Raw genomic sequence first — 26,918 nt, forward strand, 5'->3', positions numbered from 1 at the left:
GCAAAACAAAGCTCTCCGGGTGCTTTGCTTTCCAACCGAAAGCATTTGGTTCCATGGGATTTGTTCTACCTGAGCCAAAAAAGGAGTTTTCTAAAGTAACAGAAGACAACGATCAGAGGCTGAATATACTTCTCTCTTTATTTCAACTCAGAGAAGCTGTGTTAAAAAAAAAAAAAAAAAAAAAAAAAACAGTGGCAGACAAAGAATTACTTTCTTGCAGACCTGGCAAACGCAGCCTCGGATCTTCTGCCTGCCAAGAGGACTTGTGCAAAGGCAAAACCAAGAGTAAAACCTTGATGATGGCCAGCGGCGTGATCCATCCCACCTCTGCTCAGGAGGAACACGTGCAGATGCTGTAGCACAACTCGCAGCTCTCAAGCCTTGCGCCCCTACAGAGGCAGGCAGCAGCCTCCACGGGACGTGCAGGAACAGCCCTTTTCCCTTCAGGGGTCTCGGATAAAATAAGTGTTCGGTCTGTGCCAAACCACGGGCCCATGAAAGCTAACGGTTATTGTTATTTAACTTTCCTTTACGGGGAGGGAAGAGGAAACTAGACTAATCTGAAATATTCCAGCCAAGCAGAGACTCTAATTTATGAGCGTAAGCATGCAAGACACCCCTTCAAATGATGGGACTGAGAAAATAGCTTGAAAAAATAAAAATCTGAGCATGCCAGGTGTTAATAATTCTTTACTCGGACTGATACAAGGACACACGCTACCCAAGCTGACTGCTCGGCAAGGCCTGATGGTGGCAATGAATTGCCAGCATCGTTTTTGCAAAATTAACCGCCACGAGCACCGGTTTGCCTGCTTCAACCACCAAGGAGGCGACCACGAACTGTACCAGCAGGTCCTGCCTTGCCAACTTCCCTGTACTGCTACATGGGACAGAGGCAACGCAACCCTCCCGCGCCACTGATAGCACCGGAGAACGTCAGCCTCCTGCAAAATCACACAAGGTGACACCCATGAGAACACACCCAGCTAAATCCTTGCTGTTTTATCTTCTTCGTACTCTTCAATTTCCCTCCAATTTCTGCAGAATCACTCAAATATAGACGGGAAAACGCAGCACGGGGGAAACAGCTGGCACGAAACTGCCAAGAGTAGTTGGGGGGCAAAAAAAGGATGATCGAACAGAAGCAACAAAAGCAGAAGAATAGGAAACTATCTTCTGTGAATGAGGAACAATCAGTCATCTCCAAAAGCACAAAGAGATACTTACTGTGGACCAAGCTGCAGAAGACAAATATCCTGTTACTGGAGTAGTTGAAAGAGTCGCTGAGCTCTTTCTAAAGAAGAATTTTCATCTAACCCTTTGCCAAAGTACCTCACAACCCAAAGCAATTCAACTATTTACTCCTTAAGGAACTCTGCAGATGTGCAAAGCCTTGCGCTGAAAATGTGCTCGGGTATCATTCTGAAATAAAAACAGGTCCCAGCCCTCCGATGAGCGAGCAGTGGCAGACATCCTGGCCTCCAAACGGCCCTCTTACAGCCAGCGCTTCTCCCCACGCAGAGCTTACAGCCAGGCCATCTCCGCCCCTCGGCGCAGGCACAATAAAGTGCAACTTTTCGTGGAGTCACTAATAAAGATAAGCAAAACACCGCCGAGATTCTGGCAGCCTCCCAAACTGACAGACCAGGCTCACGACGTCCGCCTATCGAGCCGAAGACACGGGGCGATAAGCAGAAGCCTCGGGAAGGAGAGATGTTTCCTCCCAGGGTTTCACTTTCTCCATTTTTGAGCTGGACAGAAGGATCGTTGCAGAATTATCAGCTACGATTTGCGATGGAAAATGGTATCAATGGGGAAAAGGCAAAAGAGGCACCAATTAGAGACAGGATGTGCAAGAGTAAGAGTCCATCGGTGCACGGAAGATTTAAGCAAATGAGTGATGCTTCATTTCACAGCATGCTGCAGCCATCTGCAAGCCTTGTGATACATCTCGGCCTTCTCCCTTTAAGTCACGAGTGGCAATTGACTCCCACCTGAATTCTCATTTCTGCTTCATAAAATAAACACGGCACTATTGAGCTGTGGAGGCAGATTTCGCCGCAAAACAACTTAGAAACTGCTTCTCTGCTTTCTTGCCTCTGAACTCTCGACACAGCTCAAACGCCACAGATGACAGGACCAGAGGGGCCTCCAAGGCAGCTGCCGAGTTGCTTCTGTTCCCCATTTCCCCTAAGCCCTGCAGGGACACTCACAAGGTGAGGCTACAACACCATCATTGCCAGCTGAGAAGAGAACCGAGGCAGGTTTGCAGGTACCCACATCCACCCTACACGCAAAGCAGCCCTCACAGGCCTGCAGGGCACAGAGGAGGAGGAGCGACTGAAGCAAGAGGGCTGGATTTCGGCGCCCTGCCGCGGGGCTGGGGAGCTGCCGCCTACCAGCTGAACTGAGGCCACGCTTCATTTTATACAGCCCACAGCCACGCTCTGCCTTCAACGAACCATTGTGCAACGCTGCATAATGATAAGATGAGCTCAAAGGTGTTTGAAAAGCCTCTTCAGCCCTCAACGAGGAAATTACTTACCCCTGCTCTACCAACTTGTGAACCTGAGTCAACTGAAGACAGAAAAGACAGCCTGCAGCGCACAGCACATGCAAATCCAGGACTCGAGTTGTTTGTGCTTACTCACATTTCTTTAACTAGAAGACTCTTCTGAGCCTTTATTTTCACGAGCTGAGATCTTCTGAAGATCAAAGGAGAATGGGGAAAAAGGCAAGTAGGGAAAGTTTACAAGGAAAAAAAATTGGAGGCTGTACCTCATTCTTGAAACTCACTTAATTAAACCCAGCATTTACAGGCAGGGAGGGATCACACATTCCAGAGCAAAAGTTATTTGAATAAAGGGTAGGCTACCTGCAGGAGGCATCTACACATCTCCAACAGCACGCACGGCTGCTGTAACCCAGACACTCACCCCTCACAGCATCGCTGACACCTCCCTAAAAGTGGCAGGCTACTGGTGCAGTGTAGAGTGCCAGGAACTCTGGGAGCAAGCAGAATGGTTTTTAACCTCCCAAATCCAGGACGATGGTTTACAAGACCGCAGCCTGCCCATCCAAACTGGAGGCCCAGGACGAAGCGGAAGGGGGCAGGAAACGCAGCGTGTATCAGTAAGGCAAGGAAGGGAAAAAGATCCGGCCTTCAGGGATCCATCACTTTCCCACCACACCAACAGAGCTGTCAAGGGGAAAAGAAATCAGGGAAAAAGATGAAGGGAAGAGAGAAGTAGCTCCCTGCACAAGTGAAGAATGGAGCTTTTGTTTCACTCTAGTGGTTGGCTAAGGCTTGCTTTAACTGCAGCTCCCAACAGCAAGAAACCCCCGGACACCAGCCTGGAGACTCCGGTGGTGTGGAGTGGGGCTGGCTCAGATGCTGCTCACGCTCCGAGCACGTCCCGCAGCACAGAGGGGTCTGATGATTCCTTCAGCAGCTGAATTCCTACAGGAGAAGCATTCCCTGAAGCATCTGCAATTCCCTGTGCGCTGGGGAAGTTCACTCACCACCAGCTGGGCACGCCGTTAGCAGCACCGAGCTCTGAGCCCTCGCAGCAACGCAGCTCCTAGAGCTGACCGCTGCCAGAAGGAGCCGTAGGCTCCAAGGAGCGCCGGCACAGCCAGCCCGCAGTGAGCACCGCGGCCACCAGCGCTCTCGCCGCCGGTGATACCCAGACAGAGATCTCAAGGCAGCAAGCAAGGCTGTGAGTTTAGCAGAAAAAAAATCCGTGAGAAGGCAAAACATTCGGGAAGGGTCACCCCAACCTTCCTCCAGCGGCAGCGGCTCAGGACTGCAGGATGGCAGCAGTAAAACCCCCAGACTTCGGCTACAAAACCTCACTAGCACTATTTCCACCCACGGTTAGCTTGCTGTGCCTTTCGAGCTTGTCCCATTAAGGAAGAACTTCACTACATTTCTGCAGTGTAAAGTTTCACAAGTTTTATATGAGTGATTAGCAGATTTATCCTACTATGTTTAACCTTACTAGTAGAAGCAAAGGTTATCTAGATGGGGTAAATGAGAAATCCTGCAGTCACTGGCCCAACATCATGGCCCGCCCTTCCCCGTTAATTCAAACGGCAATAGATAGGACAAAAAGCACAAAGTGTAGCTGTCACATCTCAAATCAACACGGACTTCAAAGCTCTCCATGCACACAGCTCTTCCTCTCTGTAATTTTGTGTTCAACAGAGTAGCAGTGAACTGTTACCACCTAAAACACAAGAAAGGAGCTGAGCAAACTGGCCCTGTAAATTGCTCACCTGCCTTCACACTCCAGGACTCACTTTGCAACCCTTGCTGGATTTGCCTTGCATGCCCTGATACATTTTCTGGTTTGTAGCTACTTTTAAGAACACCCACTTACACGAGTGTCACCTTATTCCACGGTTAAATGCAGCAAATCCCTAAAATTTAGGCAAATATTCTCATGTGTGTTTCAGGGAGCCAAGGCACTCATTTTGAACCTGGAAAGAACATCATGTTCAGCAATTTATGCTCCAAAAACGGATATCAGAAAGGAGTCTTTTTTTTTTTTTTAATTTTCTAACTTCTTCTGTGTTTATTGCCGCTAGATAGGCATCTTTCAGCTCACAATCAAACATAATAAAAATGTAAGTATATATGTATGGAAATCATAGAATCACAGAATACCCAAGCTGGAAGAGACCCGTAAGGATCATCGAGTCCAACTCCTGATATGCATTCGATGACTTAAATACCAATCGTGCGCAGTCCAACAAATTTTCAGTGTTGTAACAACTTTTTTTTTTGCATTAGCACTTTTCTCAGACATTTCCACTTTCTCCCTGTTCTTCTGGTGGAGCACTAGACACGCATTATCTCTAACCATCTCCAGCTGTTCCTATAGGATGCTGCAGCACCAGAACCATAAAAATAGATTTGACAGCTCAAGAATGAAACATTTTTTAGAAATAAAAGTACAAAGTGAGGAACACGGTCACCGACTGAATAGACAAAATACTGTGCAAGCTGCAGTTAAACAGGATAACCAGCATGCTGTGAAAGTAGGAGAGCTTCCAAGGGAAGCTGCCAAGTTAAAATAATATTGAAACAGTTGACAGAATATTGAACTTAGGAAGCTGCAAAGGCCTTTGAAAAACTGCTCCTATTGATGTCACTGTACTAATTACGACAAGAATTTAACACGGAAGCATAGCTGGGCAAGGAAGCTCAGTGCTGTGCAGCAAACTCGTAAGGGCTTTGAGATTGTTTTTTGTTGGGTTGTTTTTGTGTTGTTTTTTTTTTTTTCCTCTGAAGGCAGAGGGAGAAAAATAAATTTGAACAAACAAAAAATGTTTAGAGAAAAACTCATCAGATGCTCAAGAACCAACAAATCCTTATCTGTCTCTCAGAGCTAGTAGCCTGTTTTAAAAGGGGCTTGAAAAGATAATAGCCAAAGGCAGGCAAATGATAGAAACCAACGTCAGGCCAACTTGCCTTAAAAAAATAAACGAAAGGGCAGCACTTGGATAAGGTTAAAATGAAGTAGCCCTACCAGCTCTGTATACTGGAACTGTACAACTGCTCAGTAAGGAAGGAATGAACTTCTTACAAGCAGAATGATAAAGTTTCACCAAAATGTTAACAGAGCAGGAATAAAGCTTCTGAAAATGCCTTTTTGAGAGGCTCGGGGATTTATGTACGAAAAGGATCCAGTTCTCAGCTCTCATTTTGCCTCGTTAGCTCAGCTCCAGCAACAGCTGGACAGTTGCAATGCAGCTGAAGATGTTCGTGAGGATGAGACTGAACTCGCATAGAACAGACTTGGAACACTAATAACCAACAGCTACAGAACACAGAACTTCATCCACGAAACAGAAGCATCCTTCCATACACACACACCATCCCAATTAAAGAAATTAACACCATTTACTCCAACAGAAATAAGAGAAGTCAGGGCACCAGGCGACACACCCACGGCCTGACCCAGCACCGCACCTCTGTGCCTTCCAAACCCTGCCTCTGATTTTCATGTGTAACACTACGAGATGCCACTACTCAGTCTGAACACAGGAACCAGGGCACGAAATATTTCTTCTGCGACGAGTCAGCACAGAAGGCTTATAAATCTGCAACTATAAAAGTTCAAACACATTTTTAAATACAGTTTTTATTTTTCTGAAGTCTCCTCTTATAGAACGTATGGTAACCACGAAAAAAAAAGTCAGCCTTAATATAATACCTCTAGAAATGATCAACTTCCCAAAGGCTTGTCACCTAAGGGAAAATTTTCTCAGGTCCTTTCAATGCTGTTAAGAAAACAGGAAGCGACCTTCAGCAAGCAATTGCTAAAGAGTAAAGCAGAGATAAAGATCTCTATTAAACTCGTTAGTAAAGAGAAAGCCCACAAGGCATCAGTCCGAGCAGTCACTTGCCACCAGTCTGTCACCACACTGGTCACTGGAAAATGCACCTTGGCCCCTGCCCCGCAGGTTTGCACATCTGCTGATGCCTGCACCTGATTAAATAAAACAGCACGGACAAGAGAAAGGGACAACCAAAACCCCCGGTTTTGAGGATTACTGGCAAGGTACTGCCAAAAGGACAACCTTAGGGGTTACAAAGAGAAAGCCATTTCAGCAGCATAGGAAACAGTCGCTCCCGTTAATCTGAGCAAGATGGAACAAGAGTTGCACCTACTTTCAGTCTTGGGCAAGACCCTTGAAACAAAACGCCTTCTCCAGTTAACACACCGCTTTTAATTGAGAAAGTTAGCATCTTAGTTTGGCCTGCTGGCTTTGGGAGTGATAAATAAAGTAAAGCCCAGCCACCATCAGTCCTTTTGCCAAGTAAGCCCTGGTAGCAAAGCACTGCCCCAGACCTCCTCCCAAAGATCTTCCCTTCCAGGGCAGAGTGAATCTCCCACCAAGGCGTGCTTAGTCTGACAAGGCAAAAGTCGATGTCAGGAAAACATCCGACAATTACTGCTTAGCAGCAACGAGGGAATGAGGAAAAATCATTTAAATCTGCTAGTTAATGCAAATGGTGTGCTGCTGGAGTACCAAACTCATCACAAGCATGAATTAAAATATATTAAAAGTTCATTTCATGTTGGTATTTTCACTCATTCTTTTAGTTTATTGCCACCTTTCTTACCTTTTTTCCTTGAAAGACACTAAAATTTCATTACATTGGCTGCTCCAAGCTCTAGCAATATTGCTGTGATGTGCTTTCCCAGATGTCTTAACTCCTTCCACTCGGGTAATGCTCAGCTCTGTTTGACCCCAGCAGAGGCACATCCACCTCTGCTGCAGGGAGAACGCAGGACTTTCCAGGACGCGCCCAACACTCCACGGAGAATGAGAATTATTCCTCACAAACGACGAAGTATTTCACAGGGGAATAACTTCTACAGAAATAGGAAAACAAAAGACAGCACAACCGCAGACCAGAATGCGCAGTCGTGCTTATGAAGGAAGCCCCCAACCTGTGCTGAACTGGTCTGAAAGTTTGGCTTCCACTTCCACCAGCTATGTGGAAAAAGAGACTGGGATCTAAAAATCTATTAGAAAAGAGGAGCCAGACCAAATCACTACTGCTCCACACATACAAGACCCCAGCAAGGAAGTCAAGGCTCCCTGCCACGAAGAATTGCCTCTGCTCCTCAGTGCTCAGCTTGGACGGGAGCAGAGAGCCTCAGCACGCTAGCACCAGGTTACAATTAACTGCTCTTGCAGCTAAATCACTGAAAATCCTGAGCTTACTTGCACCCCAGAGTGGGAAAAAAAGCCAGGGGGCAGCAGAAAAGATGTCACCAAGCCTACTCACACCCAGTGATTACATCCCAACTCTAAAAACCAAGCGTTTCACAGCTGGTTTCTGTAACTGTGCTAGCATTTCACACCTTGACTAGGCCTTTCCCAAAGCAGCCCGTCATTTTACGATCAGAAACTTGCTTTCTGTGTCATAGAGAAAAAAAAAAAAAAAAAAAAGGGTAACATTTTGTAAAGAACTCAACAAATAAAACCCAGTTTGTTCATTGCTCCACACACAACTTTCCTCCTGTTATAAATGGGACCGTTAGCGTCAGATCAAGGAGCAAACCTTTCAAGCCAAGTTTAAGATCAGCGCTTCCTTCTGCGGAAATTTAGTTCCCTGACGCAGATCGCTGCAGTCAGGGAAGCCACAGCATTAGCCTGGGGGAGTGGGTAGAAACAGCTGGTTTGGGGCCAGGGAAGAGCAAGACTCTCCCCTTCCCCCCTCCAACCCAAAGGGCTCGCTCTCGTATTGACCTGGTGTAGTACTGAATAGCACCCCTGCATCTCAGCCCCTCAGCATGTTGAATACCAGTATAAAACATCAAGCATTTCACCACTGCAATCACTGCATTAGCTCAAAAGCAGCAAACCCAGTCCCAGCCATCCTAAATCATTTAGAGCCTTGGGTTCAGAGGACACCCGAGCTCAGATACAAACATTTTGAAGCTGGCCAAGCTGACAACTAACCCTAGTGCCATGCTCTCTGTTCCCAAACCACGGGAGCTGCAAAGGAACTAAAATCCCTCACATCTGCCATGGCACCATGACTTGCTGAACTAAGTGGTCCCTCTGCACACTCCCAGCTCACCAACACAGTGGGGAGAAAACTGCCTGGGCACGTGTGAAGCAGCCTGAAGGGGCTTCTGGACACGTAGCTGGCATTTTTTAAAGGTGATCACCCTCACTCTTCAGCCCTTTCTCCCCCAGCACCTTCAAAGAGCAGTCAAGGCTGGCATTTCAGGCAGACATGGGCACCTCCAGGCTGCGGGACAGACACGACCTGCCCGTGCCAGAAGAGGCAGCTCCTTGCCGTGACCTCCGAAAGGCCAGAGGCCCTTCTCTGCAGCACCTGGAATTGAGCCAAAAATCGCTTGTCCCTCAATTCTGATACCCTGAAAGGCAACAATATTTAATTTGTCTAATTCTTCACTGGTCAAAGAGGTTAGCTTAAAAACAGAAGAAAAAGATGAAAAACTCTTACATTTCTTCCCTTTTAACCTTTTTTTTTTTGTAATGTTTTGAAATTTTCAAGGTCACTTCCTTGAAAAAAATAAGTTTTTTGTTGTTTTTTTTTTTAACAAGCAGATAATACACAACACACACGGCCCCTTCCAACGACCCATTCCCACAAGGAGTTGCCCAGCCAGCTTCTGTCCAGCCTCAGCATAACAAGGCCCCAAACCCCAGAAGCACCCTTTCGAAGAGGGTGGCATTTTGCAGGAGACGGGCTAAGGAGAGAGCGATTTTCACTTTTGTTCCTCCAGGCTCCCACTTCGTCAGAGACCTTTCCAAGAGGGAAGAGCTTATTAAACATTCAGAGGTGATTTAGAAAACATCTTCTGGAAACAGCCTTTTCTCTCTCGTCCAAGAGATAACCCTGGTAGCAGCAGCACTTCTGGACAGACAGTAAATGAAGAGCGGATACAACTTAAAGTATTACATTCATTTCCAAACCAAACCCCGCAGCACTGGATAAAGCTCTAAGTTCACTGGTGAAAGAAGCTAAGGGAAAGCCTCTGCGTGCTGACAGTCGTAAATTCTTGTGGCTACACAATGAGTCAAACATCCAGGACCAGCAACTAAAGCAGCAGCAGGAAACTTCAGCAAAAAGCAGAGGCTGAATTGGAAAGCCTTGTTAGTGCATTCCCAGCCCTCAGCACACCTGCCAGCTGCCCTGATTCTGGTTCACGTTACGCTAAATCCCTTTCTCTATGCAGCATACCGCTTGCAAGGCACGGTTGCCCCAACACGTTGACTCCTTCCTACAGATGCTTTTCCTTGAAACGAAACTCCAGCATTAGAAAGAATTAAACCTGTCTTATCAAAACAACTCCTTTAAAGATAGGAAACAATTTTTGCTAATTAGCATAGAGCTAGAGAACAAAGACAAACGCAACACCAGTGTTGGCAGCAGGTAACCACGTATCCTCCAGGACAACATTCAGGATTTCAGTAGCCAATTCATGCATACAGCTTTGGACAAAGTCGTTGCTCCAAGGGAGCTACTGGCTTTATATTGGTCAACTACAGGGCAAGAAATTTGTGTATTTGAGCCAACAAACTGTGTTGATCCAGGACTAAACGACAACTGAAATTTTTGACAGGAACGGTGATGGAAATCTGCCACGGCAATGTATCATCTTCATCCAAACCCACCTCTGCACAGCTGTGGCAGGGATGTCTTTTTTCAGAGCTTAATATCTGCAGATGCTCGTGCATAAATAACCAAACACTGCTGCTTTTCTCAGAGCCTGTTTTCTTCTTTACTCACCATCCACAGTCAACACACCCACACCAATGCTGGGCTTACATCTTTTGGGAAAAGATAACTGATCTACTGCGCAAAGCTTTCTAGGAGTAATATTACATTCCCCTGGCAAGGGGTGTTCATTAAAACACATTCTAAGCACCAGTACATCATTAGAAGAGGAAGCAAAAATTTGTAGAAGCACTTTGAAATTCATAAACAGAGATTAGACACACTGAGAATTTCAAAATCCACTTCTCTTGACTGGAAAAAAAAAAAAGCAGCCTCACCAATTTCTGCAGCATTTCAATATCTCATCACCTTCAAACACATAAGGAATGCCTTTTGTTAAATCACAGGGAGTGACTCCGATCACCTCAAATTCATGCAAACAACAAAAAAACGTTAATTTTAAAGGTGCATTCCTAACCTCACGGAGAGCAGAACTGCCCTGCACGTGCCAGACCCTCGTACAATTTCAGAGCTGTAGCAGCTCGGAGCAGGGCACTAAGATCCAGCTGCCTGGGGAAAGGACCCGAGCTTCCTCCCATGCCAGCCTCTGGAGGAGGATGCCAGAAGCAGAAGAGTTTAGCAAGAGGCAGGACTCTGCAGACACAGTTCCGAGATGGGAAGTTTCTCCCTCAAGAGCGATAAAAGGTGAAGTTTCACAAAAAATAACTGTGTGCCAGAAGCTAGTTTAAAAAAAAAAAAAAAAAAAGTTTCCATCCAAGACCCACAAAGAAAACTCCAGCAGGTTGTCCACTAAGCTGGTCCTCCCCAGCAGCTCAGGAAGGCCAGCAAAGTGCCACCAGTGTTGGGCTGGGAGCTAAGACATGCCCACGGTTAGCTCTCAGCGAGGAGAAGCATTTTCAAAGCCTGATTAATTCCAGTTCCCAGCTGGGAAAACAGAAGAACAGTCAACATAAAAAAACCTACTGAGTCAGACACACAACAAGGCCCAAACCAGGGGTTCCACCTGTTTCGGGCACTCCTCTCATCAGTCAAAACACAAGCACCGAAGCACACGTTTTCCAGCTAAACCAAAGCATGACCTGACACAAAACCACACTTGGAGACCTCACAGGCCACGAGCAGCACAGCAAGGCCTGGATACAAATGATGAGCTCTGCTTACCCTTAGCAATGTCAAGTCCTGCAAACACTCAGAGCTTACCCGAGATGCCTCCCCACTCAACCCGACCTTGCTGGGACGCAGAATCAAGCCAGCACTGGGCCAAGTGCTGCATTTATCGTTTCTGAGACTCAGCCGAGTAGCTCAGCCTGGCATTCACGCACTTGGGCTGATTAGTTATCTGTAACAGCGCTACACTTCGCAGGGCAAGGAGCAGTGAGTAACCTCAGTGTTTGCAACATAAAACTTACTGGAAATGTTTGTTCAGCAGCCACAGCAGGCACAGAAACCTCTCCAAGACAACACTGTGCAACTGGAAAACTCCTGAAGTTTTGGGCCAAACCTGATTTAGACTGAGGAAGGAGGGAGGGGTCTCCTTGGAAAACTGCAGATTGAGCAGGCTGCAGTCTTTCTGAATCTCTCCTCCACTCCAGGACAGCGCCTCCGCTTTGATGAGAAAAGAGAAGAACTGGTCCCAGTAATCAAGTTTTTAGAAAAAAAGGAGAGAAAATTCTACAACCACCTTCTTTTGGCGACTCGCTTGCACCTTTTCCCAAGCGCCAGCAGCGCTGTCATTCAGGAGGGTGCATTCGCTCTGTGCCTCTGCAGTCAGCCCGCTGCTGCTGCTCCAGAGACAAGTCCTAGTCCTGGCATTACCACATCGGTGTTAATCCAGCTTGAGAGGAATCTATTTGATAAGCTCCAACCTGGTCCAGGCCCATTATTCTCACGGAACCATCTCAATTACAGCAAGCAAACTCATCCATTCACCATAACCAAACTGCAGAATTCACTTTATTTTCACAAAACACCAGCAGAAGCTGTTTTACATGAAACATGGGTGCTTGAAGAGCTTGAAAATGCAGTTTCTCAAACATCTCGAGGCTGAGCTGAGCAGGCAGCAGCCCAGCACACGTTTTTTCTGGCTGCTGAGGAACTCGCCCTCCTCCTGCTCTCCCCACCTCTGCACTTCCACTATCTTTTCTCCCTAGTTTCTTCGGGGAGTCAACTCCCTTTCAATGCTTTCTTCTCGAGTCCCAGTTTCTGACCCCAGCAACTGATCTTTGCTCTGTTAGCGCTGGGCCCAGCCATTCAGAGCAGTGTCCCTGTAACTACAATTTGTTTTCAAAACAAATCACTTTTTCTTTGTTGTGGCTACCTACGGGCATATCAATAAATGTGACTGAATATACTGGCACAGGGAAGCTATCAGCGCCTCAAACCTTCTGACACAGAAAACAGATAAAAGGTTCAATTAAAACAAGACTGATACAAGAACTCTAAAGCAGAAGTAGCTCTTATTAGTGAAACACACAGACCTACACTCACATCCCTACAGCCTTTATACCAGCACAAGGACAAAATCAGAAGCATCAATACCCTTACCGCCTTTCCTGAAGTTATTTAGAAACCAAAGGTGCTCGGATTTTCCCTTTTAAACGCAGCTGAAAGGCTGACTTAAGCAATGCAAGCATGCATGAGTTTTTAAAAGGACACATTTTAAAATAAGCACAAGATGAGACCTGCCATACATGGTCAAAGCATTCACCCATCCACTCCAGCATCCATCCCAGAGAGGAAATGAGAGCAGGTGCCTCCGGAACAAATCTCCCCAAGTTGGCCAACCAGGCGAGTTGTAACCAGGCCCAAATTTTATCTCAGTAAATCAGCCCCTGACAAGCTGCCCCAGAGCAGCTCAGAGCGTGCGTGCCTCCAGCTCACCAAAACACGTTGCACTCTGTTAAAACTTCAAAATACATACAGCAGATGCTGACAGACATTTCTATGGTTGCCCATTTAGTTGCCCAATGTTTTTAATTATGGCATCTGCACAAAGCAGACACTAATCCGATGTGCAAGGTAGCTCAAAGACTCTATGTTACTGCTTTTTTGTTCTAGCCTCAGAAACTGAAGGATCCAACCAGTAGACGTCAGAGGACGGCTTTTCCTTCCTCTAGAACATCGCTTGGTGGATTCTGACAAACCATTCCAATTCCTTTAGAGATTCTACTAAAAAAAAATTGTAATGCAAAGGCTTTACGTTTTCAGCGTCTGTGCCACTTCTATTTCAGTCTATTAGTCTGTAATAATAAAAGACCCAATCCCTCCACTCTCAGGTAACACAAGTCTGGAACAGCACGCTTGGTTACACGCGGATGTTTTGTAGCCTGCTTCCACAGTATCTCTGCGAGTTAAATCACCTCCATCTCCTACAGGAAGAAAGTGAACCACCAAGTAGCCAGTTCCCTTTTTCTGAGGGGGGGAGGCACCACTCCGGGATGCACACCCTGAAGTCAGTCCACACCGAAAAGCACAGCCCGGACTTTTTTAAAAGAGAAAGACTGCTTTGTCAAGCATAAAACACATCCAAAAAAAAAAAAAAAAGAAAAAAAGGCAAATGCAGAAAACCACACAAATAAGAGGATTAAAAAAACACTGTATGCCATGCCGGAATGCCCCCTTACCGTGCCAGTTATCATGATACCTCCAAAAAGGGCTGTAAAGCAGCCCCCCCCTCACCGTCAGAGGGGCAGCACGGCCGGATGACGATGCTGCTGCTGCCGCCCGGGCCTGAAGGGCAGCCGATGGCCTCCGGGCTCCCAAACGAGCCTCGGGGAGGTTGCTGGCAGGCACCAGGCCCCCAGCTCGGGCCCTGCCGGTGACAGGGCGGCGGCAGCAGGCGGGGAGGCGGCCCCGGGGGGCAGCCCCGTGCCCCCGGCCCGGCCACAAAGGAGCCGGCTCCCAACCTGCGCCGCACCTGGGCTGCGGAAACCGCCCCGAGCGGGGCTTTTCCAGCATTTCTACCACAAACACCCCGCTGCTGCCCCCCGCACCCCACCCCACGGCAACCACGGGGCAGCGAGGGCCCCTCACGGCCGGGCCGCTCCCGCTCCCGCTCCCTCCCGGGCCTCAGAAGGCGGCGCCGCCGCGGCCGCTTCCCGCAGCGCCCCGCAAACGGGGCCGGCCCCGCCGCCCGCAGGCCCGGGAGGGCCCCACAAAGGAGCGGCGGGGCCGGCAGGTGGGAGCCGGGCACTCACCGGGCTGAGGCGGCGCCGGCCGCCTCGGGGAAGGGCGAGCGGGGCAGCGGGGCGCGGCCGCCACACGGCGCCTCTGCAATGGCGGCGGCGGCACCCACCGAGGCGGCGGCGGCGGCAGGAGCCGGAGGGGGAAGCGGAACCGCCGCGCGTGGCCACAGCCCGCGAGGGAGGGGCGCCGCCGCCGGGACTACAATTCCCGGCAGCCCCCGCCCGCGCTGGGAGACGGGGGCGGCGCGCGAGGGGTGATGGGAAGTGTAGTCCGCGCCGCTGAGGGGAGGCGGCTGGGCGGGAAGGGGACGCCCTGGGGGGCTTCCGCGCTGCCTCCTCACGGCCCCCCAGAGCCCAGCGGTGTCCCCCCGGGGGCACCCGGCTGGGGTGCACCCCCCGCAGCTCTGAAAATAAAAACAGGAAAAAGCCAAAGGGCGGAGACACCTTGTCCAAGCCAGCTCTCACCCAGCCCTCACTTCCATCTTCTTCGTTCAGATCTATTTCCTTCGTATTTCGTTGATGAAAACCAGCTCGCCCCCTGCTGCCTCTCCCTCAGGCCCACCGGAGCCAGCGCTCCCAGCCAGGAGGCCACAAATGGGTGCCTGGGAGCACCAAGCGGGCTGAGCTTCCTCATCCACACCGTGTGCCACCCTTGCTCGTGCCCTGAAGGTGCTGGAAGGGGCTCGTTTTTGTCCCACAGCAAATTAACACCACCCCCACTAAGTTTCCTGGTCAATCGGGAGTTCACGAGCTTGGTGCTCAGCATAACTTCTGGTGTCGCCACTTCCATCGGCGAGCTGAGCCATCTCACGTAACTACTCACGCCCAGGTACCAAGAGATGCAGCAGCAACACAACTGAGAAAGCACCACGTGTGCCCTCAAGTTGTCTCCCCTAAAATCCCTGACACATCTAGTCTTCCACATTAACTTCCCTAGACATCCACCTGCCCTGCAGCTTGGATCTCACCTCTTCTGTCAGCCCAGGCTTGGAGCAACATCTGATTTTTCCTTCAGAAGGGCACGCATCAGGTAGCCCCTCTTGATAAACATCTTACAGGAGAGCTTCCCCTACAGCCTCACGCCAGCACACAAGTCCAAACAGTGCATATCAGCCTTTCCAGTTTGTTTGCTTTCAGCTACATTAGGTCATCATTTTCTGTTACTCTCCACAGAGCTACTGCAGTTCTTGCTCACAGAAACCTTGCCCCCACAGATCCACAGTATTTTGGCCACTTTCTTTCTTCATCACTTCTCCTTTCATATTGCTTTGTCCCTCTCCAACTCTATTCCGTATTTGACTCTCCTTTTTGCTCAAGCTAATTCGTCTCTACACTGTCATGTACCTCTCAAGAAACTACAGATTTTATGCTTCATGGTTCCCTCAGCTCTGCTTTCCTTCCCTATAAAATCTTATTTCTCCTTACTGCTTTAGCCACATACCCCTAAATCCGCCCTATTCCTACTCCAAACCCTTTTTCAGAACCCTTAACCCCCTCCCACTCTTTTGTCTCCCCAGGCACATTTTCTTAAAAGAAACTAGGAGTACTTTGTTGCTGTTACACATTCATTGGTGATTCAGAAAGTCTTAACTCCTAAAATGGCCTTTAATGCCCCCTTTTCTTTCATTGCTGTAGTTCCTTTAATTCTGTCCTTATACCTGTTAATGATGAATAAATTGCATCCAACCCATGTATCTATGTTCTCTTGCTAATAACTCAAACTACCATGCAGTCACCTCATTTCTGCCAGATTTTTTTTCAAATAATTTTTTCACTGCCTCACAGCTCCTCTGCACTTAAAAGCAATTCCTGCAGGACTGGCACCTACATTCTGCTATCTGGCACGCACCAAGGCATGCCTGTTAAATGCAGTGATTGCTTGATGACTCTAGTTTCTGGTATGGGAGAGAAAGTTTAACTTGGAGATTAATTCCTCCATGCTTAACGCTACAATATACTTATTTACAGCTTTTAAAGAACATCTATTATACTTTAATTCAAATGCTATGCATTTAAAAAGAACAAATACTTGCTATTTGCCATAGCAAAAACATCCACTGAAATTTCTGCAACTTCTCTAATATTTTACATTAATCAGAATCAATGTTACTCCAGCTCACCTGAAAACCTCATCAATGGGATCTTGATGAATTCTCAGTAGATATACTTAGTAAACCAGGAGCCACACAAGCTGATTAGTGCACTGAAAACCTTCCCTCTCACCCTCCAGCAGCTACATTCTAAAATCAACAATCTGTTTCATACTAACAGTGCTAAGCCCCCAATAATTCAAGCCCCTCCTGCCACAGTTGCTCATAGAACATCCTACCACTAATGCACTTACATTCTTGCATCACCATTTGCACACATTTCCAAATCATCTACTCATCATCTTTTATATCTTGCAATATTCTCCTCATTTGTCACAAGGAAATTAGTTTCCTTTCACTGGACTACACTGTCAGGCAGCTTGTTTTAGCATACTTGTGATTTTCAACCAGTCTTATCTGATGCTAAAGAAATTGTGGGTTTTCAGGAGATAAAGACCTGCCAAGCCAAGTGGCAATCTCGGACATTGCCATTCCACGAGTCAAACTGCAACACAGAATGACGTACCTGCACCGGAGAGAAAGCTCAAGGACAAACTCAACTCTGGGAGCTAAAAACGTCACTCAGAGGCAAGTATTACAGCCTCTCTCCTCAGACCTACTGCAAGAGCCACCAAATCTCCCTGCAATTGTCCTCTTGAATTTCTCCCTTCCCCCAAACAGATGCAGTGCATGACGCCTCTGAGGTAGCGCATGAAGTACTGGCGCAGCCATCATCATTCAGCACAGTCAGAGGAAAACAAGAGCCCAGTGTCAGAGCACTTGCCAACCTGTCGCGGGCAAAGTCACAAGACGAGCTCTCTATTGAATTTCAGCAGAAGCAGAGGAAGGATGCCCAGGGGATCCTGAAGCTACAGCTGGACAGTGATGAAAGGCTGATTCTGCTGTGAAGCAGTCATGGCTGCATATAAAGGAGGACAGAATTTAAAAACCAGCGTTTTCATTGATGTCCCCCACACTCCCTCAAAAATCAGCTGCTCTTAACTAACTCTGTGAGGTATAACATTTTCTCCAACCGCCCCTGTCAGTAAGGTCACAATGCCACCTACTGACGATTAAAAACAACAACCAACTTCTGTCAATCCAGAGCAACTCATTTTTTCCATTAAGCAAGCCTTCCATTTCCATGCATTTATTAACTGCTCTGATGGCTGAATGCAAGTCTGCTAAATGTTTGCTTCTAGTTTGTATCTTTTCATCAGCTTTAATCTCCCAAGGGAGATTCTTTTAGCTTCTGATACAGCGTGAAATTCCTTTCGAATTTTCTAAGCTCTTTCAACTCTGAATGATTTGACCAAGAGCAGCTAATCCCTCCTAGTCCTTAGCAGAGCACAGATTGCTTAAGCCGTCTACGGTCCCAAATAAAAAAGTCCTCTTCGGAAATTCACGCATGACCCACGTGGACAGTTTAAACAAGCTTCAAATTCAGAAACATTTATGACTAGATAATGTTTTTCATACCCTTAATAACCACTCCCCAGTCAGGTGGTTTGAATTCAAGAACACCTCTGCAAGGAGCAGCACTATAGCTGAAGCAGGCCCTGGCCTGGGGCAAGGAATCAGAGACTGAGACTCTGTTCCTGACTACTGCTGCACTGCCTGTGGCAGTCCTTTCAGCTTTCTGCAGCTCTATTGCTATCCTCCATCTGCTTTGTCTATTCACAGTACACCAAAGTGGTCTTCTGCGCATGAAAGGTGTTTGTAAGAATTAGGCCAAGAGAACTATAATCTGTTACAGGACCTGCATGAATTACCAAGATATAAATAACAGTAGAGAAGGATTCACTTAGGAACCCAATGTAACACTGAGTTAGTTTTGCTGCACAGAGCTCAGTCGCTCCTTGTTTCTTTATTCTGAGCAGGTGACTAGGGAGAAGAAGTGTCCGTGCTTGCATACAGCAGCAAGAATCAGACTGGAACAGAACACCGTGGCAAGAAGAGTCACAACGCACACTAAGGCACTATGTTGCTTGAGCCCCACTGGAACCTGAAGAGTCAATTCTTCATATGCCTACAAAAGAAAAATACATGGATTACGCACACTTAACAAGCTGTTTCTTTCCAACTGCAGCTTAGAGGACTAGTAACCAGAGCACTATTTAACTAGCCCTTTGCTAAGGCTTGATTTTTTAATCCCAGAAGAAAACTGAGATGGAACTTAACCTTTCGATTTACTGCCCGTAAAGAGAGCCAGTTGGTCTTATTGTACAAAGCTCAAAAAGTTTCTGCTACATTTTGAATAGTAGCTATTTATATCCTCCACGGCTTTGTTCTTACTCTAAGCTTGCCAGTGAGGACATGTACATAATACAGCACTGAATAGAGACACTCTCTGAATGAGCATTTTGCAGATCACTGAGAAGCCAGTTTTCTCCATGGGAAACAACTATTTGGCTTCTCTGTGATGCAGAAAGCTCCAAAACATGTAACAGACATCTGCAGACATCTTAAACGTAGGAAAACATGCATGTTACACAACCAACAGATTTGTTATTAAACAAATTAGTCTTATTTCTGAATCTTTACGCTAGCACAACCTTTCTGAGTTTGTAAAGCAGTTGTTGACCACACTAAGGATCCAACTTTCCTTAGTTTTGAACACAATAAAGAAAACTTCATCTATCTAGACCCTCAGCCAATCCAATGACAAGCAGCAGTGGCCTTTTTTAAAGATCTTACTCCTTCAACTTTAGGGGGTTTACTCTTTTTCCTATTAGATAGGAACAGGGTTCTCCCACTTTGCTACTCATCTGAAAAACCTATGCTATGGCTTTTCTTAATTTAGTGCCAATTATATCCTAGGATTCAAAGCAAAGTATTAAGGAAAAAAAAAAAAAAAAAGATGAGAAGATGCCACTGTCAAGAGCACAGAAGAGCACCGAGCAATTGCAGGCACGTCAGAATGGCAGGGTAACACCCATTAAAACCAGGTCAGAAAGGAAGAAGGGAGCCTCTGTAAGAATTCACACAACAAGGCTTTTATTGATTAGGTCCTGTGCTCTGCAAGTTGCTCATCACAGAAAGAGGCAGCAACTGTTAAACAAGAACCAAGAATTTCCTTCAGAAATATGAACTCACAGGTTTGTGTGCTGCGCTGTACCACTGGCAGGGGTAGTCCCTTTTCCCTGAGCAGGGAACTTCCACTTCAGCAGGCTTCCAGCTCTCCGTTGACAGGTGATCTACATAAGACAGATACAGTGGATACCTATGGAAGAATCTCACTCATGCGATCTTGGACCTTCTGTCCTTAACGGGGCAAAGAATTCACCTTTGGCCTGCACACCCCTCAACTCTAGCCATGCAGTTACAATTTCTCTTCCCCAAAACCATGGAAGACATTCTTTCGTTTTTCCCAGCTGACCTCCCATTGATGCATGCAAGAATTCCCCTCCAATACTTTAACGACTTTTATATTAATAATAAATATTTTTCCTGCTCATCAATATTAAACATGGCAGAAAAAATAGCAGTATTTCACACTCCTTTTATCTGACCAAGGAAGTGTTTCCTGCCCCTAAGTTTATCCCAGAAAATCATTGCTCAAATAACACCCAGAATAAGATAAAGGAGCTGAGAATCAGTGGCACATTTGATGTGGAGACTAGCAAGAACAATTTCATGAGAAATGAGTACAATTTTTAGCAAAAACAGAGAACGCCAACGTTCACATAAAATATTCACTGTCAGAGGATACCAGATTCTTGTTTTAGAGGAATTTGGGAACCACAACCATCAGGAAGTGTTTGCTATCTTTTCTCCCCTAATCAAACACAGGAAGAAAAGCTTGGAAACCTTTAGAATACTTCGGTTGCTCTAAGTACCTGACAGTGAATAATTTTAAATACACACTACACAGCCTCAGCTGCCACAAGAATGCTGTGAAAATATGGTCTGAGCAGCCGACCTTTAACAAACCAGGGCCTGCAGGGGGTGTGACAAACAGATCAACTGCCAGCGCTTACAGGCAAAAGAGCCCATCCCTACAGTACAAGGGTTTGATGGCAGCAGCACAACTCCAAGCAGTCTGTTAACAATCAGTCTGCCTTTGGTCAGGCAGCAGCGTCCACCCTAATGCACAGCATATGCCAAGAGGAAGACAACGTGGCCTTTATCAGGGCTGCTATCCTCCCCTCGTGTTCATGTGGGGGGTTCATGTGGTATTTCCCCAGGTGGAAGAAATTCCACCTCCAGAAAACAGGTATAAATCCAGATTCTGTACTACCCACAGCTCCTCCTCTCTCCCCAAAAAGAGTACACAAAGAGCCTCTATCTCACCATCGCAGCAGCAGACCAGTACTTCTGGACTCTTCAGAGCAACCAGTGCCTCCTCCCTGTCCCCAGCTGGCCGGTGGTACCGCACATGCACAGGCAAAACACCTCTGAAACAGCGCGAACAGCGAGGGTCGTGTTCCAGGTACAGGAGAACCATAAGGCCTGTGGCTGAGTACTCAGGAGCCTCCACATCAACGATGTCAGGAATTAACACCGCCTGCACGTACACAAAGATCCAGATGTGGTCGCAACCAGAATCAGCACAGGAGAGAGAGACGGGGAAAAAAAGAGGTATGAATATTTCATGCATGATTATGGGACTTAAGTGATCACAGTCTGCTGCAGTAAGCTAACGCAGCATCAAAAGGGGGGAAAAAGTTTAACTCCTGCATTAACACGCTGTTCTTCAGAGCACCAAGAAAACTACTGTTGGAGTTGATTCTATGTGTAGGGGAAGGGTTTCACATTTGCTTACTTTGAACCCCCACAGCTGTCTATAACAGCTACTCAGAAAATCTTTAAGTATCTCTCTGATACTTACCTTCAGCTGTACAACTTAGGTACCCTCCCAGGAGATGCCCAGCACCAAGGCAGCGTTGGGAAGTGATTGTCTCCTCTCATTAGACATGGCAGATTACTACAATGCAATTCTAGTGGAAACCTTTTTCCTTGTTCTATTTTCTAACACCGGGCCCAATTTCTTGGTTAGGAGAATCAGGTTGGAAATTCTGTCCTTACGCTGTTACAAAACAGCTTTTCAACTCACTCTCCAGTAAGTCATTCTTACCTATGGGAAGTCTGCAACGCAACCTTCCCGATAGCCTGACACTAACTGAACAGGCGCTAATTAGTAACACCAATTAGCAAAGCTGTAATTGCGCTTGCAAGCATTTCAACAGAAGCTGCTCAGTGGCATTGCCTCTATGTTTTAACTGAATTGAGCACCTAAGGAGATTACCATAAAGCCACAGCCTTAACACATGTCTCTCTATCCAACCCACGAAGCGTGTTTTGGAAGGTAAGAAGGAAAGCTGTGATGAAACAGAAGCGGTGACACTCCTCAGTCCGGATCCACTTGAAGCACGCCAGGGAAGCCACTGCTTTGCACTTTTGAAGACCTTGACACAGCGTCTTGGCAGGAAGACCGAACAGCCCAGTTGAAAACGCTCCCTGCCTGTTCCCACCCTGCTCCTGTATTGCTGGGGTTAATCATCCTTCTTTTCAGTCTGAATTGCTTTTACCACCATACCAATAGCTTTTACTTATCTGAGGCTAAGCAGAGCTGACAGGCATGCCTGCATGTAGAAACATCAGCAGCACATTACACACCACTTGCCCTGTGCCAGGTGGTGCCGGTACGACAGCGATGCAATGAGAAGTCACAAACATCACTGTGCAGCAACTTCCAGGCCAGGGAACAAATCACCTTGGTCTAAGGAGCCAGATGATGACCAGAGAGTGCAGCCTCCTGAGCAAGGCATTCTTCAGCTGCTGGCAGAGCATGTGAACGCCCTTACCTGAAAGGCTGCAAGCGGCCTGACCCTCTGGGTCGTTACCTTCGTTAAGTTGTGTTGCTGCAGCGACGCCAGCTCGTAGGGATCCACGTAGATTCCTGGCGGCAGCTGACTTCTAGCAACCACCGTGCATCCTCCAGCCCACTCCCCGGCTTCCCCAAGGTCAACCTTCACCAGCAGGTCCCTTAAACCAAGGCACACAAGCAGCACGCTTACACCCACGTTTCCCCAGGCAGCACAGCCATGCAGGGAGGTAAGGTGCAGCTCTTGCGTGTTCCGCACTACAAACTCCTGTCCACCCAGAGCCATCCCGTCCTCACCAGCCAGGAGCCTGTGGTTCTGATAGCTCACCCTAATCACATCCCCAAACCCCAAAGCCGAGCTCCCCAGACCCCAAAGCTCAGCAGCACACCCCCCAAAACCCCAATCCCGTGCACCACATCCCCCAGACCCCAAACTCCAGCACTGTGTCCCCCAGACCCCAAACCCGGTCCCCACGACCCCAAACCCGGTCCCACCTGTGGAACCCCTCCTGCAGCAGCTCCTGCGTGACGGCGGCTCCCCGGCCGGCAGCCTGCACCTCTGGGGAACACCACAGCGCGGGTGAGCGCCGGCACAGCGCCACCCACCCCCACCATCGGGGCCCCGCCGCGCCCGGTGACCGAGGCACTCACGGAGAGCACAGAACAACACCAACAGCCCGGGGCTGAGCCCCGCCATGCCGAACCTCCTCCTCACGGCCCCACCGCCCCGCCCCGCCACCGGGCCCCAGCGCTGCGCTGCGCCCCCTCACGCTGTGGAGGCCGGGGCGGCCATTTTGTGGCCGGCGGGGCCTGAGCACCGGCACCGGCACCGGCCCAGCGCTCGCCGGGCTTCCTACGGGCACCGGGAGCGCTGCCGCGGTCCGTGGAGGCAGGGGATGCCCTGTCCCTGCTCACCGCCCCCCGCGGCTTCTGCTCCCGTTTGTCGTTCTCCCCCAGGGATGTCCCTGCCGTGATGCTGCTTGCACTCTACAGAGGGATTTCGGCCGTTGGAGGCGTCGCTTCTCGTTTTAAGTTACCAAAAGGGACTCTTAACTGAATTCTGCTTTATTATTATTATTATTTTGAGCTAGTTTTGCTTTAAAGGACAGCCACTGTTGTTAATTTTCAGTATTGAGGAATATTACTGCGAATTTGAACTCTTTCCTATGTGTTTTTAACAAAGAAGAATTCCGCCACCTCAGCTTCAACATAACTTTTAAAGATTACTACTTTTTCTTGATTTGGAGCCATCATATATTCTTAATTTTGGTTTTTGTAATTCTATGCTTTGCCTTCTTGCAGGCTGTAGCACAGTCAGAGATAACCTGGACATTCAGCACATTTTCACTTACTTGAAACCCAAAGGAAAGCAATGCGTGCATCCAGAGCACTGAGCTGGGACGGAGGATCTGCAGCAGCATTCCCGGATCTTTCGGTCTCCTCTCATATGCCATCCAACCTGAAGGAGCGGCGTCAGAGCTAAAGGAGAAGCTGACACCGAGGAGGTCTCGAGCATGTTGTGTGTGGACAAATATCAGGCAGAAAAAGAGAAGCTGTCACTGTTAGCCAGGTTAATGTTCCTCTCCCCAGTTGCCAGATGAAATGCTTCAGAGAAGAGCAAGAAGGATAATTATGGATGAGCTTTCTAACCTCGTTCACTTCGTAGCTGACCTGTGCGCTGAGATACTCGAGGGTTTCACAGTCCTTATTAATTAATTTCACAGTCATCCATTTCACAGTCCTTAGTTCATTAAAAATGAATTTCTAGGGCATACAGCCTGGACTTGCCACCTATATGAATACAGCTATAGATTTAGCGAGTCAGTCAGCTCTTCCACCCCATCCACCTCCTTCTCCACCTGTTGTGTGTGGCAAAAGTTCCCTGTTCCTCCCCACACAACAGCTCAGTATTTTCAAACCTTAATAAATCATTGGCCTTCATGATCATTATATAGCTTAAACTCTACCACCTCTAACGCCCTACGTCCAAAGCATTTCTGCTTGTCACTCTTAACTTCTCAGTTTCCTTGGTGGTCTACTTTAGCTTGAAAATGACTAAACAGGTGGATGTCATTTCTCTTTAAAAGCAATGTCATATTTTCATTGATGCCTAAAAAGGAATCTAATCACAGTTGTTCTTCATTTTGAATCTCCTCTCTCCTTATCCCATCCATCATTAGTCATAGATATGCTGCTGAACTGAGATCACTCTGAAACCATAAGAAACCTTTACAAAAAAACAGACTTGCTGCCCTTCTTCTTATGGTTTTTTTTTTTTTTTTGGTTTTGTTTTGTTTTTTTGAAAAGGAATTCCCACGTTAGATACGCCAACTGTATGCGTGCAGGCTTCTCCCTTACCTTATGAAATGTGCTTTAGGTATCATTTGACTGTGCAGTTCTTTACTTAGCTGTGGACTAAGAATTTAACTTGTGTGTGATACGTAATCCAGATTCAAAAGCCAAGAGGTGACAAAGGTGTAAATGAAACCTCGAGAGTCATTCTGCTCCCCATGCCCAGCTCAAATTGCACATAAGGATGTGTTCAAGTCCCCCCAGAGTTAGGGAGACTTGCACTGTGGTGCACATTGTTACTGCATGTGGGTCACTAATCCTGATAAAAGACAACGACCAAGAGCCACTCATGCTTTCTTTCCCTTTGTTCCTGTTTTTCAGTGAGCGCTGAAGTTGCTGAAGACTCTTCCAATAAAATCAAGCACGCTTCAGCTGTCAGCAAGAACTGCAATGGCTTGCATTGCGAAGAAGTGCGGCATTCGCTTTAAGCCTCCATCCATTATCCTGATCTATGAAGAAAAGGACAAGGAAAAGACTCGCCAGCGCATCATGCCTGTCAGGAATTTCTCCAAGTTCTCAGGTGTGGTGTGTTTGCTTGCAGCATGCCCTCAGTCCCCTCCACACCCAGAGGAGGAGCAGCTGGTCAGTAACACCATTTTTAGTCACTGCTGGGTAGCTCTGCACCAGCAGGCAGGGAGTGCACAGCGGGTTTTAGGTAATGCTCCCTCTCCTGGGAAGCCCAGGTCAGCATCTTAACCCAAGCAGTGGCTCTGCTAAACCTGGAGGTCTCACTTGTGAGGGCTTGGGAGTGGGGGATCTCTTTGTATGAGGAAATTTGCTTGTCCCTGTAATTCTTCAGGGTGGTTTTCTCTTCAGACTGCAGCATAGCTGCAGAGCAGCTGAAGAATAACCCTCAGCACAAGGCTTACCTAGAAGGAGTCTCGCTACGTCAGCTAGAGAAGCTGCACAGCTTGCTGAAAGGTCATCTGAGAGGAGAGAGTCTGGCTGAGAGCCTGGAAAAGGTTCAGCAGGAAGAGACCATCGACCCGGAAGAGGATATGAACAAACTGGATGACAAGGAGCTGGCCAAAAGGAAGAGCATCATGGATGAGCTCTTCGAGAAGAACAGGAAGAAGAAGGATGACCCAGATTTTATCTACGACGTGGAGGTTGAGTTTCCACAGGATGAGCAGCTGGAGTCCTGCGGCTGGGATGTGGAGTCAGGGGAAGAAGTCTGATTCCAGGCAAAGACTACCTAGGTGGGCAGGGACAAATCCCATATGCCTAGCAGAGAGAACAGTGTCATCGTACTTGCTCTGCTGCATCCTCTTCAGTTCATCTAGTTGATGAATTGAATTACATTGGCCATGGAGGATCGGAGGCCAAAGGTATTGCAGCGGTTTCAGGTTTAAATAAACTTTAAGAAATGGAAATGGGACAGCTGAACTTGTTGGGTGTTTTTAATCTTTTCCTATGTGTGAGTGCCTACAATAATTTAAAATTATTTCTCTTTCATGTGTTTACATTTCAGTCCGCTTTGGCTGAGAACCTCACCAGCTTGCCTTGCTGTGATTTCTGCTCAGCTTCATTTGAAAATGAAGTCTTAAATATTTATATCGTGGAAGCAACGTTAAAGCTTTATTGTATGCATATGGTATTTATTGCTACTTGTAATGTGAAATGTGTACTCGGCTATTTGCTGGATAAATCACCACTGCAATGAGCATATTACTCTCACGTTCCCTAAGCAGTGCTTAAATTTGCAGCTTCGGGTTACACAAATAAAAATCCTTATTTTTAAGAAATGGTATATTTAGAAAATAAGTTGTTCTTGAAAGTACTCTGAAAAGGCGGTGATTTCAAACTGATGAAGTGAGGCCTTTTCCTTCCTTTCGCTGCCAGAGATGATGCTCTTTCAGTAAATGCTCAGTTCTAGGAAAGTGTTCTTACACTATTTGAAAAAATTAGTGTGGTAGAAAGTTAGAGACTAGGGGTGCTCTTAGAGTAAAACAAAAATTTTACCACCGTTGCCTCATCAGACTACAGTTCCCAGCATACTCTAAATAGTACCAGGGAAGAAACTGATGTGGCAAGTAAGCAAAACTACAGCAAAAACTCCTCCAAGTAGCATTTTGGTGATCACTGAAAAGTTTCTCTCTACGAATAAATAAATATTTTGACTATCCCACTGAAGTTCTAGTCCTGTTGCCTACCTCCCTGGTTTGTATTCTTCAAGACATGCTCTCTTGTGAGAATTAGGTTTAGGATTCTTTAGAAAATGATGAAGT

General features: G+C 47.2%; 3 protein-coding genes across 9 annotated transcripts in view; 1 reads left to right on the forward strand and 2 right to left on the reverse strand.

Moving 5' to 3' along the window:
• The window catches only part of PAK2 (p21 (RAC1) activated kinase 2), a 44,728-nt gene extending 30,151 nt beyond the window's left edge, over window positions 1-14,577 (reverse strand). Inside the window, exon 1 of one of the 2 annotated variants that reach the window (XM_084529958.1) lies at window positions 14,434-14,577. The gene's annotated coding sequence lies outside the window, so the exon portion shown is untranslated. Of the gene's footprint in view, window positions 1-1,227; window positions 1,248-14,433 lie in introns of those variants that run through there. The other variant, XM_084529959.1, reaches the window with a different exon arrangement.
• Window positions 14,578-18,339: 3,762 nt separating this feature from the next.
• On the reverse strand, window positions 18,340-23,081 carry PIGX (phosphatidylinositol glycan anchor biosynthesis class X). 2 transcript variants are annotated; one of them, XM_084529655.1, is made up of 6 exons: window positions 22,990-23,081; window positions 22,834-22,897; window positions 22,358-22,499; window positions 20,805-21,018; window positions 19,608-19,708; window positions 18,340-18,540 (listed from the first exon to the last, which is right to left on the reverse strand). In XM_084529655.1, exons 1-6 carry the CDS (start codon window positions 23,033-23,035, stop codon window positions 18,379-18,381), a joined length of 729 nt encoding a protein of 242 aa, XP_084385781.1. In that variant the 5' UTR covers window positions 23,036-23,081; the 3' UTR covers window positions 18,340-18,378. The 2 variants fall into 2 exon arrangements, with proteins under 2 accessions (XP_084385781.1, XP_084385782.1); XM_084529656.1 differs by lacking the exons at window positions 22,358-22,499; window positions 22,990-23,081 and having other exon boundaries at window positions 22,834-22,983.
• A 23-nt stretch (window positions 23,082-23,104) lies between these two features.
• On the forward strand, window positions 23,105-26,823 carry CEP19 (centrosomal protein 19). Of its 5 annotated transcripts, XR_014695994.1 has the most exons (4): window positions 23,115-23,908; window positions 25,012-25,210; window positions 25,507-26,018; window positions 26,162-26,823. XR_014695994.1 is itself a non-coding variant. In XM_084529658.1 (3 exons), exons 2-3 carry the CDS (start codon window positions 25,081-25,083, stop codon window positions 25,866-25,868), a joined length of 492 nt encoding a protein of 163 aa, XP_084385784.1. In that variant the 5' UTR covers window positions 23,105-23,843; window positions 25,012-25,080; the 3' UTR covers window positions 25,869-26,076. The 5 variants fall into 5 exon arrangements, 4 of the variants coding, with proteins under 4 accessions (XP_084385784.1, XP_084385785.1, XP_084385783.1 ...); XM_084529658.1 differs by lacking the exon at window positions 26,162-26,823 and having other exon boundaries at window positions 23,105-23,843; window positions 25,507-26,076; XM_084529659.1 differs by lacking the exon at window positions 26,162-26,823 and having other exon boundaries at window positions 23,115-24,011; window positions 25,507-26,076.
• Window positions 26,824-26,918: the final 95 nt, after the last annotated feature.

This window comes from Aythya ferina (genome assembly GCF_964211825.1).
Source record: "Aythya ferina genome assembly, chromosome: 9".
Taxonomy (NCBI): domain Eukaryota; kingdom Metazoa; phylum Chordata; class Aves; order Anseriformes; family Anatidae; genus Aythya; species Aythya ferina.

Bases quoted from the DNA above. Each gene is read 5' to 3' on its own strand.
- CEP19 (XM_084529658.1), top strand. From the start codon at position 25,081: ATGGCTTGCATTGCGAAGAAGTGCGGCATTCGCTTTAAGCCTCCATCC. The intron at 25,211-25,506 runs GTGTGGTGTGTT...TTTTCTCTTCAG, and splicing joins GAATTTCTCCAAGTTCTCAG to ACTGCAGCATAGCTGCAGAG.
- PIGX (XM_084529655.1), bottom strand. From the start codon at position 23,035: ATGGCGGGGCTCAGCCCCGGGCTGTTGGTGTTGTTCTGTGCTCTCC. The intron at 21,019-22,357 runs GTAACGACCCAG...GTGTACGTGCAG, and splicing joins AGCAACACAACTTAACGAAG to GCGGTGTTAATTCCTGACAT. The intron at 19,709-20,804 runs GTGAGATAGAGG...TGTCTTATGTAG, and splicing joins ACTGGTCTGCTGCTGCGATG to ATCACCTGTCAACGGAGAGC.